The 18,239-nt window shown below is 45.6% G+C and overlaps 1 protein-coding gene across 7 annotated transcripts in view; it reads left to right on the forward strand.

Moving 5' to 3' along the window:
• sgcg (sarcoglycan, gamma) overlaps positions 1 to 18,239 on the forward strand; it is a 1,055,765-nt gene that overhangs the window by 1,034,596 nt on the left and 2,930 nt on the right. For all 7 annotated transcript variants that reach the window (XM_085999188.1, XM_085999193.1, XM_085999189.1 and 4 more), the window contains one exon: positions 12,631 to 12,754. In XM_085999188.1, coding sequence (XP_085855314.1) covers positions 12,631 to 12,754 — 124 coding nt within the window. The remainder of the gene's footprint in view (positions 1 to 12,630; positions 12,755 to 18,239) is intronic.

Genomic DNA, 18,239 nt, shown 5'->3' on the forward strand with positions numbered 1-18,239 from the left:
CTCCCGAAGTCCGTGTATGATTGAGGCGCGGACTTTACAGTGGTGATGAGTAAGTTCGAACTCACCTGCAGTGTGGCATCATCTCACGGGGATCTCGCCTGAAAGGAAGGTCCTGGAAGGTCGTAGTCTGAGCAATGGGCGTCGACCGAGGGCAACCGCCCAAAGAATCCATCGGTGCTTGGAGAATTGCGGGAGAGACTGTGGTTCCAGCGAATCGTGCTGGTAGCAGGTAGCGCGCTGACCCTTCCGGACTGCGGCGGGCTCAAGCTCGATCAAGCGGCTCTACAAATCGGGCCGCGCAGCATCGCCGGGAAAAGAAAACAAGAGAGAGAGGGTGGAGCGCACAGGGCGTGGTCGGTGCTCGAGAACAGGACAGCGGAGAGAAACTAAACGGGGGGGAAGGAAAGCGAGACGCGCCGAAGCTGCGGGTCACCGCCATTACCCCGTAGGACGCTAGGAGCAGCGTGGCAGTAAGGGGAAGAAGCAAAAGCGCGGGAGGCGCCATTTTATTCCATTGGGGAAGAAGCAAAAGCACGGGAGGCGCCATTTTAAATCGCCCAAGATGCCGAAAAGTGGCAGTATCACTGCTTTCGACAACGAGGTAGAAGACTGGACCACGTATGTGGAAAGAATTGAAGTGTACTGCAAGGCAAGTGAGGTGGCTGATGGAAAGAGGGCGTCGGTATTATTAAATCTGATGGGTGCGAGTACGTATGGCCTATTGCGGAATTTAATTACCCCAGCTAAACCAATGGAGAAAAGTTTTGAGGAGATTGTTCCTATCTTACAGGAACACCTAAGCCCTACACCACTGCTGATAGCAGAAAGATTCAAGTTCCATAAAAGAAACCAGCACAAAGATGAGAGCAATTCTGACTATCTTACGGAACTACGCAAGTTATCGAAGCACTGCCAGTTCGGAGCAGGACTGGCAGACGCCTTACGGGATAAGTTTGTCTGCGGGCTCCAGAGTGAAGGAACCCAGAAACGACTACTTTCAAAAAAGGACCTGACGCTAGAACAGGCTTTCAGCGTGGCAGTATCCTACGAAGCAGCAGCACCGGGAGCTGCGGAAATACAACAGAAACCACAAGAATACAGCACTAACGAAATGGCGTATGGAGCCGAAAAGTGCTATCGCTGCGGCAGAACAACCCATGAGCAGAAGGACTGCTGGTTTAAAGACAAAATATGCAGGCAATGCGGGAAAATGGGACATATAGCAAGAGTCTGCAGGTCGGGAAAGAAGACCAACACGACAAGAACTACTAAGGAACAGTATAGGAAAGTAAAGAAACTGACAGATAGTAGTTCAGAAGATCAGGAGAGTGATAAGGACTCCGGGAGCAGGCGACTAAGTTGTTTAAAGTTACACAACGTGATCGCAAAGGAAGATCACCGAACCATTTGGGTCACCCTCATGATAGCAGGGTCCCCAGTGAAGATGGAATTGGACACAGGATCAGCCCTAACTGTCATGAATTGACGAGACTATGAGCGGCTATTCTCACACATACCCTTAAAGGACACGTCCATTGTATTGAAGACATACATGGAGCAAAAGGTCTACCCCAGAGGAAAAATAAGGGTGCCAGTTGAATATAACGGAAAGGAAACACAGAAACTATACATGTATATACTACGAGATGGAGGACCACCATTATTGGAACGTGAATGGATCCGAAGACTGCAATTGGATTGGCATTCCATTCTGGCACTAACTGTGACTGACAAAAAAGATGATGACGTCGCACCTGGACGTCTGTCACAAATTCTATGTGACGCAGAAGAGGTGTTCCAACAAGGACTTGGGACTCTAAAAGGAGTAAAGGCAACCATAAAGATTGAGGATAACGCAACCCCAAAATTTTTCAAGGCCAGACCGGTGCCATACGTGATACGCCCAGCTGTGGAAGCTGAACTGGAGAGTCTGGAGCGTTCGGGGGTGCTGTCTAAGGTGGACTGGAGCGAGTGGGCCACACCCATCGTTCCTGTAATGAAGAAAGCATTGAGCAGCACGCCTGGGGAGCCAAGGAAGGTTCGCATCTGTGGGGACTTCAAGGTGACTGTGAACCCAGTCCTGCACACAGTACAGTATCCGCTTCCGCGGATAGAAGATATTTTCGCCTCACTATCTGGAGGGAAACATTTTACAAAGATTGACCTGGCTCAAGCGTATCTACAAATGGAGGTGGAAGAAGCATCTAGGAAATACCTCACGATAAACACTCACAAAGGCCTTTACCAGTACAATCGACTGGTATTTGGGGTAGCATCGGCCCCGGCTATGTGGCAGAGGACAATGGAACAAGTCCTGCAAGGGATCCCGGGGACCCAGTGTTATTTGGACGACATCCTGGTTACGGGCGAAAATGACAATGAACACCTTGCCAACCTGGAACAGGTGCTCACGAGATTGCAGGAATATGGGCTACGAGCCAACCGCCCCAAATGCGAGTTCTTCAGGAGGCAAATCTCGTATTGTGGCCACATGATTGATGAGGAAGGGTTGCATAAGTCGCCGGACAAGATTGAGGCTGTAGTCAAGGCTCCAGCACCAGAAAATGTGTCGCACCTGAGGTCGTTCCTCGGGTTGGTGAACTACTACCATAAGTTCTTGCCGAATTTATCTACAATTCTGCACCCACTGAACGCCCTCCTTGAAACTGGTGTAACATGGAAATGGAGTGATGAGTGTGAGCGTGCCTTTCAGGAATGTAAATGCCAAATCACTTCAAAAGAAGTATTGGCCCACTACAACCCAACACTACCGATTCGGTTGGCATGTGATGCGTCACCTTACGGCATTGGAGCGGTGCTGTCACACAAATTCCGTGACGGTTCAGAGAGGCCAATAGCCTTTGCATCGCGCTCGCTAACCTCAGCCGAGCGTAACTACGCCCAGATTGACAGGGAGGCCCTCAGCCTGGTGTGGGAGGTGAAGAAGTTCAATCACGATCTGCACGGGCAGAAATTCACCCTACTGACTGATCATCAGCCCCTGGTCTCAATTTTTAACCCAAAGAAGGGCGTTCCGGTGATGACGGCGCAACGGCTGCAAAGATGGTCACTGTTTCTAGGGGTACATCAGTATGACATAGAGTACAAAGGTACGAAACAACATGGAAACGCTGATGGGCTGTCGCGCCTACCGTTGCCTACGGCGGAAGAAGCACCTGCAGTGGACCCTGTGGAGATATTCCATGCGACCATAGTCGAATGTTTGCCTGTTACAAACGCAAGTATTGAGAAGGAAACCTGAAATGACCCAACACTCTCTCGGGTCTATGATTTGACGGTGAAGGGATGGCCAGCATATGGCGACTCACTGTTGCCAGCATTCTCGCCAAGGAGGGAACAGCTGTCAGTGTGCCGGGGAACCTTGATGTGTGGATCCCGAGTGGTAATTCCACCCAAGTTGAGAGATAGAGTACTCAATGAGCTTCACGAGGGTCATCTGGGAGGGGTAAAAATGAAGAGCCTAGCCAGGGCGTTTGTGTGGTGGCCGGGAATCGATAAAGAAATCGAGGATATGACCAAGAGATACACAGGATGCCAGAAGGTCCAAAGCGCTCCACCACAGGCCCCGCTACATCCATGGGAGTGGCCCTCATCTCCATGGCAACGGGTACACATTGATTTCGCTGGTCCATTTATGGACTCAATGTTTCTAATCGCTGTGGACGCCCATTCAAAATGGCCAGAGGTCATTAAAATGTCCTCCACCACCACGGAGAAAACTATTGCAGTCCTAAGGACCATCTTCACCAGGAATGGGTTGCCAGAACAGATCTGTTCCGACAATGGCCCACAGTTTGTGTCTGAGGATTTCCGGAGGTCCCTGAAGAATAATGGGGTGAAGCATTACACATCTGCCCCATATCATCCAGCCACAAATGGATTGGCTGAGAGGTTTGTTCAGACCTTTAAAAAGGCCATAAAGGCAATGTATAATGACGACATACCACTGCAACACAAGGTGGATAACTTCCTGTTTGCTTACCGGAATGCAACACATGCAGTAACCAACCAAACTCCAGCCGTACTGTTTTTCAACCGAAGACTAAGATGTCGCTTGGATTTGCTCAAACCAAACATAAGACGAGATGTTGAGGATAAGCAGTTCCAGCACATAAATGAGAAGCCAACCAGGAGCTTCAAGATAGGGCAACTAGTCTTGGCCCACGACTACCGAACAGAAAAATGGCAGCCAGGCACGATATGCACACAGCAGGGACCACTAATGTACACAGTGGACGTTGGAGAGAGCATCGTGAGACGCCATGCTGACCAGATTCTAGAGTCACAGGAACAAGCCAAACCTGTACCACAAGCATGTGCACCTGGTAATGAGCCCGAAGTACAGATTGCGTCTACCTCAGAAGCAGGGGTATTGGAAGCTGACGAACCAACCAATGACAATGAGCCAGAATTGACTCCACCGCCAGAACAGGATACTCGAGAAAGGCGCTATCCAGTCCGGATCAGGAAGCCTCCTCAAAGACTGAACTTATAAATGATTATTTCAGTTGATGTATATATTACTGAGAAAATTGTAATTGTAATTAGTTATTATTTAGTTGTTAAATGAATGTTATGTACTGTTTATCTAAAAGGGGAGGAATTGTTGTGTATGTACCTTTAAGGGAATAACTGGTCTTAGACTGCAGTACCGGCAGTGACCACCCCTGTATGAAAGGCCCTAGCAGGCTTCTGTAGTTTCAGTTTCAAGCTGCCTCTTGTTCAGTAAAGTACCTGTTAAACTGTTCTCCCGAAGTCCGTGTATGATTGAGGCGCGGACTTTACAACCACCACCTTCTCGAGGGCAATTAGGGTTGGGCAATAAATGCTGGTCTTGCCAGTGACGCCCACATCCTATAAATGAATAAAAAAAAATTTTTAATGTTAACTTTCAGTGATAAGTACAAGGACACCCAGGTCCCTCTGAACACCAACATTTCCCAATCTCTCATCATTTAAAAACTACTCTACTTTTCTATTTTTCCTACCAAAGTGGATAACTTCACATTTCTCCACAATGGCCCAGTAATTCCGGGCACAACGCGTGAGTACGGACGGGGTACTCGCGCGTGTGCCCGGAGGAATTGCCGGTTTTCAGCATGCACAGCGCATGCGCTGAAAACCGGCATTTCCTGTCCTCTGACCCAAGGGGTTAAGAGGCAGTACGCACGCGACTGCACAGGCAGCGCGTGCGCAGTGAAATTCCTTTTTTTTTCAGAGTTGCCCTAGTGTAAAGGCCTCCGGTCTTTACGCATGGAAAAACCAGATGTAAGTACTTAGTTTTACAGGTAAGTGGGCTTTTAGTACAATGTAGAATTTTTTTTTCCAGAGGTTTGTTATTTTTAAAGAATTTACAGTAAGGTAAGTTTAGTTTTAGACCCTATTTTTAAAAAATTTAATTTTTACAAAAAATTGATTAATTGTTTAAAACATTTTTTTAAACTTATTTATAGTTAATATAATCAGTGGGATGTTTTTTTAAATTTTATTTAAAGTTAAAGTAGTGTTTTGGCAGCCTATACTTTTCATGAGTTTGACAGCTCTTACTGTCAAACTCATGAATGAGTTTCCCCTCCCCTGATTGGCTGCACAGTGCTCACCTGATCCCAGCCGGCACATTGCACTAACTACGCCGCTGGATCAGGTAAGCACATCGCGCCGACATCTGAACCGGGCCAGTGACAGGAAATGCGAGCAGGCCCGGGCTTCAGATGTCGGCGCGCAGGGTGAGTGCAGATCGGGGGCTTGCACGCGCGGCAAGCTCCCGATCCTAATTTCAGGGCCATTATATTCTATTTGCCATGTTGTTGCCCACTCACTTAGCTTGTTTATATCCCCTTGAAGCCTCTTTGCATCTTCCTCACAATTTACATTCCCACCCAGCTTTGTATCACCTACCAACAATCTGCACCAATGACGAGGCATATCTACCATTCCTAGCTTCACCTCACCCCCTTAGAGGAAATGGTGCAGGCCATTCTTTTGAGGGGCATGGCTGAGCCCTTGGCCAGTGGCGGGGCTGAAAGTATACAAGATGCAGGTATCCTCGTATGTTATCTCCCTTCTGGTATGCACCTCTAGGTTTCCCATCCTCCTGTCAGCACAACTCCACCCTTGTGCCTTCCTCATTTACTACACCCAAGAAATGCAGCCTGCCCAGCCAGTGGGTTAACAAGAAGAGGTAGCCTGCCCAGCCAGTGGGACTGCAGATGGATGTTTCCATCCCGGATATCCCGGCCACAAAGGGGTTCTCTGGAATGCACCCTTCCATCTGATTCCTCCTCTTAGGCTTCCTCCTCTTGTGTCTTCCTCTTCCCTCTGCAAATAGAAGCTGTAAATGTGAAATGACAGCATAAGATGCTGCAAATACTCAGTTGGTCAGGCAGCATGTCGACCTGAGACGTGAACTCCATGGATGTAGCATGACCTGCTGAGTATTCGCAGCATGTTCTGTCTTCTCAAAGGCGTTCACTTACCATCCGAGCCCTTGCAAGGGTCCAGCTTCACTCCTTATATTGCAGCAAGCCACCACTTCAATAAAATCCAAAAAACCCAGGCCAAACCCTTCCATTCAAGCTTACCTGATTGATGCGTGTGTCCCTTTAACAGCTGCAGGTATCGTCCCTATCAGCATCTGTCAGCCTGCTTGCATGCCAGGGCTTAGGAACCCTCACTGAATTGAGTGCTAGGGTCGAAGTTCACATAGGTGACGTTAAGTCTGCATTGCACGCCAACTGACGTCACCACGCCGCCATTTTTTTTTAAAGGGCGCTGCCAGTTACCGGCAGCGCAAAGGGGCCCACAAAAATGGCGGCCACCGCAGGGACCGCCTCCAGCTGGCGCAAAAGCGGTGGCCGCCATTTTTTCGAGAATTGCTGGCGCTAACAGGTGGCGGTAAGTATATGAATTTCTTGTCCTTGGGATTTAATGTTTTGAGCAAAATAATACATAAAAATATCAATCCATTATTATCCCCTCCTCCCACAACCTCCTGTATGTTTCTAATTTTCCTTTCCTATGCCAATAATTCGCTGTTCTTTTTCCTATTTGCCTCCAATCCTCTGGGAGAATCATTCTGGAGGATAATAACCCATGGCTCCTTTTCTCTATGACAAACCTCCTCTTCAAACCCCTTTCCATCCATGCAGCTGTCTATGCAACCTCTCCCTCCACTATCAGCCACTCACTCACATTAGTCTCAACCGCCCATCATTCTGCAGCACCTTCCCCTGTCCCTTGCAAAGTTTATCATTGTCAATTTTAAGGGCATGATATAAACACAACTTGTTGTTGCTGAATGGGAACTCAGACACATTATGCAGGTGGGAACAGAAAGAACTGTGCCTCAAGCAATCCATGTGCCCACATTTCTGATTACCAGGGGCAAGTTAGTAATGCCAACCTTCATTTGAACAAGCATATTTTCTAAATTAACATACATTATAGTATCATACAGTCCATAATACACCACAAATTCTCTTCTGTCATGCTATTCCTAATTATCTTATTTGACACTGCCTTTCACTAGTTGTCATATATTCTTTACTCGTTCCAGAATCATCATGCTTATACAGCATAATATATAAAAGCTGTTATAGTTGAGCTTCCCCAATGGCCTAATGGAAAAAGACACTGCCTGGAGATCCCAACTACAACTTGCTTTAATATTCCATTTGAATTCCAGCACAAATTCCCAGTCTGTGCTGAGTTAACTGATCTCAGCCAGGACAGCAGTTGGTGTGTTACAAAAGACTTCAATTCCCTTGGGATAAGGAAAGAAAAAACAGCCAAAAATCCCACTTTGGATTACTACTTACTATGCTTGTTTGGATATTGAGTGAGAACAGGATTAGACTCAGCGTGTGCCCTCCACGGTTGAGTAGCCTTGATGAATGGCTACTTGGATGAGGTCCCAGAGAATGCAGTACATGTAAAAGAATACCACAGCAAGAGTCAGCCTTCAGGAGAGGAGAGAGACAATTGGGACAAAAGGAAAATTAATAACCAACCTATGATAGTAAAATGATTTCCATGATCTTTTCTGGCCTAATCATGGTACAATAGCACTTCTAATCTTAATCACATGGCCCTGAAATTTCAATCGGCATCCAGTTGTAAATAGGACAGATGTCTTCACAAGATCGGAATATAGAAAAGAAAGACTTACATTTATATAGCGCCTGGACGTCCCAAAGTGCTTTACAGCCAATGAAGTACTTTTCTGAAGTGTCATTGTTATAATGCACGAAACGCAGCAGCCAATTTGCACATAGCAAGCTCCCACAAACAGCAATGTGATAATGACCAGATAATCTGTTTTAGTGATATTGATTGCGGGATAAATATTGGCCAGGACACCGGGGATAACTCCCCTGCTCTTCTTCAAAATAGTGCCAGGGGATCTTTTATGTAGACCTGAGAGAGCAGACGGCACCTTCAGTGCAGCACTCCCTCGGCACTGCACTGTCAGCCTAGATTTTTGTGCTCAAGTCTCTGGAGCGGGATTTGATCCCACACCCTTCTGACTCAGAGGCGGGAGTGCTACAAACTGAGCCATGGCTGACACTGAATATGGGGAGGAATTCAGTTCCACCAGGAATTCTGTCCTATTTGCGTCCTTACAAGAAATTCTGGTTGGGTGGGGGTTGGGGGGAGGCATGAGAAAATCTTCCACCCACTCACACATTGCACCCCCCCCCCAACCACCCCCACATCAAGGGGCATGCTGGGAAAAGTTCCTGAGATACCCCAGGGGATCTGCCCAGAACACCCTTTGGAAAATACTCGCAGAGCTCCATGACAAATACAGCTCAACAAGAATTTATCAATCTCAGTTTTGGTAATTTCATTAGCCCCAGCATCCACAGCCTTTTGAGGGATTACATAGGATATACAGCACAGAAACAGGCCATTCGGCCCAACCAGCCCATGCCAGCGTTTATGCTCCACTCGAGCCTCTTCCCGTTTTTCCTCATTTAACTCTATCAGCATAACCCTCTACTCCCTTCTCCCTCATATGCTTATCTAACCACCCCTTAAATGCATCTATACTATTCACTTCAACCACTCCCTGTGGTAGTAAGTTCCACATTCTCACCACTCTTTGGGTAAAGAAGTTTCTTCTGAATTCCCTATTGGATTTCTTGGTGACTATCTTATATTGATGGCCTCTAGTTATGCTCTTCCCCACAAGTGGAAAAATTCTCTCTGTACCCACTCTATCAAAATCTTTCATAATTTTTAAGACCTCTATTAGGTCACCCCTCAGCCTTCTCTTTTCAAGAGCAAAGAGACTCAGCCTGTTCATCCTTTCCTGATATGTATACACTCACATTTCTGGTATCATCCTTGTAAATCTTCTCTGCACCCTCTCCAGTGCCTCTGTATCCTTTTTATAATATGGTGACCAGAACTGTACGCAGTAGTCTAAGTGTGGTCTAACCAAGGTTCACTACAAGTTTAGCATAACTTCACTACTTTTCAATTCTATCCCTCTAGAAATAAACCCTAGTGCTTGGTTTGCTTTTTTTATGGCCTTGTCACTGCTTTTAGTGATTTGTGTATTTGTACTCCAAGATCCCTTTGCTCCTCTACCCTACCCAGACTTGCACCTTCTAAGTAATAAATGACCTCCCTCGTCTTCCTACCAAAATGTAATACCTCATATTTATCTCTGTTGAAATTCATTTGTCAATTATATGCCCATTCTGCAAGTTTATTAATGTCTTCTTGTAATTTGTTGCAGTCTTCCTCAGTATTGACTATCCCCCCCAATTTGGTGTCATCTGCAAGTTTAGAAATTATGTTTTTGATTTCAAAGTCTAAATCATTAATGTAAATTGTGAACAACAATGGTCCCAGCACTGATCCTTTTGGAATACCACTTCCCACCTCCTGCCATTCTGAATAGCTACCCTTTACCCCTACTCTCTGCTTTTTGTCTTGAAGCCAACTAGCTATCCATTCTGCTACTTGTCCTCTGACTCCGCATTCTCTGACCTTATTTCATTAGTCTATTATGTGGTAACTTATCGAAGGCCTTTTTAAAATCTAGATAAATTACATCTGCGACAGTACTCTTGTCTACTCTCTCTGTTACCTCTTCAAAAAATTCAATGAGGTTGGTCAAGCAAGACTTTCACTTTTGAAATCCATGCTGACTATTCATTATTATATTCTTGGTTTCTAGGGAGAGAGTTCCAGATTTGCACTGTTCTTTGTGTGAAAAAATTGCTTCCTGATATTACTCCTGAATGGCCTAGCTTTAATTTTAAGATTATGTCCCCTTGTTCTGGATTCCCCCACCAGAGGAAATAGTTTCTCTGTATCTACTCTATTGAATCCCTTTATCATATTAAACACATGGATTAGATCACCCCTCAACCTTCTAAATTTCAGGCAGTACAAACCAAGATCATGTATCCTGTCCTCATAATTTAAACCTTTAAGCCCTGGTATCATGCTGGTGAATCTGCGCTAATATCTTTGCTGAGATTCAATGCCCAAAACTGAACATACGGGGTCTGACCAAGGCTCTGTACAACTGAAGCATCATTTCCTAGCTTTTGAGTTCCAATCTCTTGAGACAAAGGCCAACATTCTATTAGCCTTTTACTTTTTGTACCTGTGCACTAGATTTAGTGATTTGTGTAGATGGACACCCAAATCCCTTTGCTCCTCCACAGCTTCTAGTGTCTCACCATTAAGAAAATATTCAGATTTGTGTTTCTCAAAGTGGACATCCTCACACTTCCTCACATTGAACTCCATCTGCCATAGTTTTGCCCACTCACTTACTTTGGATGAACTGTTCAATTTTCTCTTTCATCGTTTATAATGTGCTCTCAACCACATTATGTGTTTCCACTTATAACACACTGCAGACTGTCATGTGTTATCCCATATGTAAGTGCATTGCCACTTTATATTAATGTTACAGGGGCTGATTTTCATGCACCTCCTTTGCCCGAGCATTGGCCAGGCACAGCTCACCCAAAACTCAGCGCCTGTCCTGGCCTTGGTATAGCAGGATTTGGTAAGCCAGTTGCATGGCCTGGTCACACTTCTGGCACAGGCCTGTATTCTTGCAGAAACTTGTGCATGAAAATGGGGGTGGAAACAGAGTCAAAACTGTTGGACTGGCCATCGGCCTCCAGGCCTCAAGATCTTTGGCAGGATTCTAAAATAAAATTGTATTTGCCATCTAAGGCATCCATTGCCTAGCCCCCTGGACTCTTCGGGTCCTCTGAACTGAGGGGGCCCAGGCACAAAGCCTAACAGCAACTTCTTCAGGCACCATTGCCCTATCAGTGAAGTTGGAGGAAACGGAGGTTGGTGGGCTAGGAATGCCCCATCCCAACTCTTCATGCCTGTCCTTGACTGCTTTGGGTGAAGTCCTGGTATAATGTCTTCTATATTTTTTGTGCTTTGTGCCCAGAAAGTACGTGTTCCCCTGGTGCAAATCTCAGAACAATTGGACAACACAACCTCTAGAAACCAGTCTGTGAGAACAGCACTTCACAAGAGCACTTTTATTGAGCAAATAAAATTGTTTTTTGCTGTGTTGTTTATTGCATTATATTCAACTCGTATAAATGTTATCTGTGTGTCACAGCATAGAAATGCTATTGCAGTAATGATCTGAAACACAAGACAGGCTTCCATTGGTATTTTATGGGCTCACATAGATTAAGATGAATTGTAAAGGGAACAAAGAGCAAATTTCTCTTCAATACACTGATTGGGTTTCATTAAGAATATTAATGGCCCAGAAATTCGGGTCGGGGGCTTCCCCCGACCTGCACTTACCTTGCGCGCCAGCCGTGGAGCTGTGGGCCTCCATGGAATTCCGATCCTGGGCCTCCTCCAACTGCCGGCGCGCAGTGCTTGCGTATCCCAGGGGCGCAGTTAGTTCGATGCGTCCCCTGGGATCACGTGGGCCATGGGGAGCCAATCGGAGCGGGGAATGCTTCATTCATAAGTTTGACAGGAAGGGCTGTCAAACTTATAAATACTACAAGCCCCAAAACATCACTAAATCTTCAAATAAATTTTTTAAAAACATCACATTTTTTAAATAAACTATAAATTACATGAAATAACTATTTTAAACAATAATTTAAATTTTTGAAAAAAATAATTTATTTTCTAACGGGGCTAAAAATAAACTTACCTTTCTTTAAAGTATTTAAAAATAATAAACCTGTGGAAAAAATGTTTTAATTTTAATTAATTCACCACTTACCTTGTAAAAAGCAGGCCTTGCGACTGCTTTTTATATGTGTAACTTCTGGAGACTTACCCTCCCGGGAAAACCTGCAAATAAAAACCTAAGTTCGATGCGCACGCGCAGCCTCTCCTGCGCACGCGTTCGAACTCTGAACCCCTTCTTTCAGGGGAACGGAAGTGCCGGTTTCCCACGCATGCGCAGTGCATGCAGGAAACCAGCACTTCCATTGATTGGGCTTACGGGTGAGTACCCCATGCGTACTAACCCGTGGAGACCCGAATTTCTGGGCCATTATTTACAGACTGGAAAAAGGGTTTGTGCCACATTCAGTGGGAATCTAAGACATCAGTTCTCAAAAAATTACCTTGTTTTGCCTTCAGACTGGAATCTCCAACTCGTTCTTTGAGCATGGATGCACCAAAAGGGGTTCAGATCAAAGCAAGAGCAGGAAACATTGAAGCCTCTTCTCAGAGGGACATTGTCTTTCATACTAGTGAAGGAATGGTGAGTACAGCTAAAATTCAGAGTGATAACTCTATTTCTGATCAAGGTATCCCTGCAAAAGAATGGCCTTTGAAATGTATTCAAAATGGGTTTCTATTACAGAACCAGGTTAAGAAGTAATTCAGCAGTATGTTATTGTGGAGTTTGTTCTTTTAAGTAAAGAAAGAACTTATTTGTTTTTGTTTTTACGTGATGTGTTTTGTGTCTGCACTATAAGAGCTGCTTAATACTCTTTGCGTTAACCTTATTTGAAATATCAATCTGTACCTGACCATACTCCATTACCTACTTGACCTCTCTGTCAGGGGAGATGTTCATGGTGCCACCACTTGCTTCAGGTAGCACTGCATTATGTTGAAACTTTCTTGAACATTGCCGCTGTGGATAGCATCGGACTGTCCTCCACAATAGTCCTCAGTGCCTCCTTATGAGTGTGATGCTCAACCACCATCCTTATTTTTCGAGCAGGGCCTCTGAGATCTGAGCCCATGGGTTGACTTCTGTGGAGCTCCATTTCCCATTGTCAAATCCCACTTTCACTTCTGACTCCTCTGGTATTCTGAGGGTAATGAATTATGGAGTACCACACATATAAAGGAACTGCAAGGAAAGGTTAGGGTGCAGATGGCACACCTCAACTGCTCTGTTGAGATTGCTGATCTTCCTGCACTGCAAAGGAGTCCTGGGGGTCTAGGAGGTGGAACTCACTGCCCCAGCCACCTCACTCCATACTACATTCTTGGTAGGTCTCCAGCCCACATCTCCTAAAATAACTATCTTCCCTGCCAAGACTGAGACCTAAAATGGTACGGTATTGGGCTATTTGGGAGGGAGCGGAGTGCCCTACTAGGCTCTCGGGGACCAGAAGTTCATGGCCATTGCACTTAAAAGAAAGATGCTCAGAGTATCAAGCGTTGGGGACTGTACCTGACAGTGTGCTGTGGATGGCAGCTTGGGTAGAGGAGCCCACTAGCAGCATGAGCAACACATTGGAAGGACCATTTGACAGCACTGGAGTCCACCATGGAGCATGTAACAGCTCCAGGAACATCTGCAACAGAGGCCCGAAAGGCAGTCTTTGCTTCCACCATGGATACCCAGACTGCAGCCATTGGGGTCTCAGATGACAGAGTGGAGGTTGTCTCCTCAATAGTGTGTTCAGTAATTATTCTGCTGGATGAATGGACTTTGTTGTAGTGCTGCTCAGCTGGGGTCCTGAGAAAATGTACCAGTGTCATCAGTCAAGGCTGTAGAGGGTAGATTTTATCTCCAAAGAGCCACACAGAGACTTCTTCTGTGTCAAAGACTGCCGGAACTGTGTTCACTTGCATGATGTTGTGCTTCTGGTCACAAACAAGCTGTGGCCGTAGACGTGACTCCAGGATGGTTTGTTGCCTCCCTGGTGCCAGGGTCAAGGATGTCACTGAACGGCTGCAGGGCATTCTGAAGGGGGAGGGTGAACAGGCAGAGGTCGTGGTTCACATTGGGACCAACGACATGGGTAGGAAGAGGGATGAGGTCATGCAGCAAGAATTTAGGGAGCTAGGTAGCAGATTAAAGAGTAGGACCTCAAAGGTTGTAATCTCTGGATTACTCCCGGTGCCACGTGCTAGTGAGTATAGGAATAGGAGGGTAGAGCAGATGAATGCGTGGCTAAAGAGTTGGTGCAGGAGGGAGGGCTTCAGTTTCCTGGATCACTGGGCCTGCTTCTGGGGAAGGTGGGACTTGTACAAGTTGGACGGGTTGCACCTGAACCGGAGCGAGACAAATATCCTTGCGGGGAGGTTTGCTAGCACTGTTCGGGGGGGTTTCAACTAAAATGGCAGGGGGTTGAGAACCTGAGCAGGGAGACAGAGGAAAGGAAAACATGGATAAAAGCAAAAGATAGGAAGGAGAAAAACAAAAGTGGCAGTCAGAGAAATCAACGGTTTAAATCAAACATGGCCACAATAAATAATAATCCTAATAGGTCTAAGAGTGTTAAAAAAAACAAGCCTGAAGGCTTTGTGTCTTAATGCGAGGAGCATTTGTAATAAGGTGGATGAATTGGCTGTGCAAATAGAGGTAAACGAATATGATTTGGTTGGGATTACGGAAACGTGGCTCAAGGATGGCCAAGACTGGGAACTCAACATCCAGGGGTATTCGATATTCAGGAACGATAGGCAAAAAGGAAAGGGAGGTGGGGTAGCATTACTGGTTAAAGAAGGGATTAATACAATTGTAATGAAGGATATTAGCTCTGATGATGTGGAATCTGTATGGGTAGAATTGAGAAATACCAAGGGGAAAAAAACATTAGTGGGAGTGGTATATAGACCTCCAAACAGTAAGGCGGAGGTTGGGGATGGCATTAAAAGGGAAATTAAAGAAGCGTGCAATAAGGGCACAGCAGTCATCATGGGTGACTTTAATCTACATATAGATTGGGCCAACCAAATTAGTAACAATACTGTGGAGGAGGAATTCCTGGAGTGTTTACGGGATGGCTTCCTGGACCAATATGTCGAGGAACCAACCAGAGATCAGGCCATCTTAGACTGGGTATTATGTAACGAGAAAGGATTAATTAGCAATCTTGTTGTACGAGGCCCCTTGGATCGGAGTGATCATTACATGATCGAATTTTCATTAAGATGGAGAATGAAGTATTTGACTCAGAGACTAGGGTCCTGAATTTAAATAAAGGAAACTATGATGGTCTGAGGAGCGAGTTGGGTAGGATTGATTGGGGAATGGCACTCAAAGGGTTGACGGTGGATAGGCAATGGCAAACATTCAAAGACCGAATGGATGAGCTACAGAATTTGTTCATCCCAGTTTGGCATAAAAATAAAACAAAAAAGGTGACTCAACCGTGGCTAACAAGGGAAATTAGGGATAGCATAAGATCCAAGGAGAGGACATATAAATTGGCCAGAAAAGGCAGTAATCCTGAGGATTGAGAGCAGTTTAGGAGTCAACAAAGGAGGACAAAGGGATTAATTAACAAAGGGAAAATAGAATATGAGAGTAAGCTATCAGGGAACATAAAAACTGACTGTAAAAGCTTTTATAGATATGTGAAGAGAAAAAGATTGGTGAAGTCAAGCGTAGGTCCCTTACAGTCAGAATCAGGGGAATTTATAATGGGAAACAAGGAAATGGTAGACCAACTAAATACATACTTTGGTTCTGTCTTCACAAAGGAGGACACAAATAACCTCCCAGAGATGCCGGGGAACATAGGGTCTAATGAGAGGGAGGAACTGAAAGAAATCAGTATCTGCAGGGAAATGGTGTTAGGAAAATTGATGGGACTGAAGGCCGATAAATCCCCAGGGCCTGATGGTCTACATCCCAGGGTACTTAAGGAAGTGGCCCTAGAGATAGTAGATGCATTGCTGGTCATCTTCCAGAACTCGATAGACTCTGGAACAGTAGCCATGGATTGGAGGGTAGCAGCTAATGTTATCCCACTATTCAAAAAAGGTGGTAGAGAAAAAGCGGGGAATTATAGACCGGTAAGCCTGACATCGGTAGTGGGGAAAATGCTAGAGTCTATTATAAAAGATGTAATAGCAGAGCACTTGGAAAGCAGTGACAGGATCGGACAAAGTCAACATGGATTTACAAAAGTTAAATCATGCTTGACTAATCTACTGGAATTTTTTGAGGATGTAACTGGTAAAATAGATAAGGGAGAACCAGTGGATGTGGTGTATTTGGACTTTCAGAAGGCTTTCGATAAGGTCCCACATAAGAGATTAGCGTGCAAAATTAAGGCACATGGGATTGGGGGCAAGGTATTGACTTGGATAGAGAACTGGTTGGCGGACAGAAAGCAAAGAGTTGGAATAAACGGGTCATTTTCCGAGTGGCAGGCAGTGACTAGTGGGGTACCGCAAGGATCGGTCCTAGGACCCCAGCTGTTCATAATATATATTAATGATCTGGACGAGGGAATTGGATGTAATATCTCCAAATTTGCAGACGACACAAAGCTGGGTGTGAGGGTAAGCTGTGAGGAGGATGTCGTGAAACTCCAGTATGATTTGGACAGGTTGGGTGATTGGGCAGAAACATGGCAAATGCACTATAATGTGGATAAATGTGAGGTTATCCACTTTGGTGGCAAAAACAGGAAGGCAGATTATTATTTGAATGGCAATAGATTGGGAGAAGGGGAAGTGCAAAGAGACCTGGGTGTTATTGTGCACCAGTCGCTGAAGGTAAGCATGCAGGTGCAGCAGGCGGTTAAGAAGGCAAATGGTATGTTGGCCTTCGTAGCGAGAGGGTTCGAGTACAGGAACAAGGATGTCTTGCTGCAGTTGTACAGGGCCTTGCTGAGACCACACCTTGAGTATTGTGTGCAGTTTTGGTCACCTTACGTGAGGAAGGACGTTCTTGCCATGGAGGGAGTGCAGCGAAGATTCACCAGGCTGATACCTGGGATGGCAGGAATGACGTACGAGGAGAGATTGTGTCGATTGGGCTTATACCCACTGGAGTTTAGAAGATTGAGAGGGGATCTCATCGAAACCTATAAAATTCTGTCAGGTCTGGACAGACTAGATGCAGAAAGGATGTTTCTGATGGACGGGGAGTCCAGAACCAGGGGTCATAGTCAAAGGATAAGGGGTAGGTCATTTAGGACAGAAATGAGGAGGAATTTCTTCACCCAGAGAATGGTGAACCTGTGGAATTCTCTGCCACAGAAGGCGGTGGAGGGCAGTTCATTAAATATATTCAAGAAAGAGTTGGATATGTTTCTTGAGGCTAAAGGGATCAAGGGATATGGGGAGAAGGCAGGGACAGGGTACTGAATTTGGATGATCGGCCATGATCTCATTGAATGGCGGAACAGGCTCGAAGGGCCGAATGGCCTACTGCTGCTCCTATCTTCTATGTTTCTATGTTTCTTTGAAAAAGTGGCATCCTTTCCTGTTGACGTACATTTGGGCATTAATGAGGGAAGCACATGTGGTCATATGGGCCTTGGGGAATCCTGCCTCTCGGTAAAATATCAGCAGTCTGTCATGTTGCTGCGGGAAGCTGATAAAATTTCTGATTGTAGAAACCAATTTATTCATAATTTGCTCAATGCATCAGTGCACAGCTGTTTAGTTGATGTTAGCGATGTCCCAAGTGACAGCCTGGAACGATTCCACAGCATGAAAGTAAGAGGTGGTGGTGAATTTAACAACCACTGGCATATGGTGGAGATGGGCTGCAGGTCCGCATGTAGCATGTGGTGTAATTGAGTGACAGCCTGTTTTGTAAATTGCCGCCATTGCTCCTCAATCAATGCAGGTCAGACCACCTCGGCCTGTAAACTCTGGCTTTGGCAGGTGGGACCACCTCAGCCTGTAAACTCTGGCATTGGCAGGTGGGTCCCCTGCACCTTCCTCACCAGACTGGCCGCCCTCTGTCCTCTCCGTCTTCTTCTAAGAATCAACAGTAATGGGGATCCCCAAAAGGAAACCCAGTGTAGCCTACATGAAAA

The sequence above is a fragment of the Somniosus microcephalus genome, chromosome 10, assembly GCF_052327205.1.
Source record: "Somniosus microcephalus isolate GS21.2 chromosome 10, FLI_Smic_1.0, whole genome shotgun sequence".
NCBI lineage: Eukaryota > Metazoa > Chordata > Chondrichthyes > Squaliformes > Somniosidae > Somniosus > Somniosus microcephalus.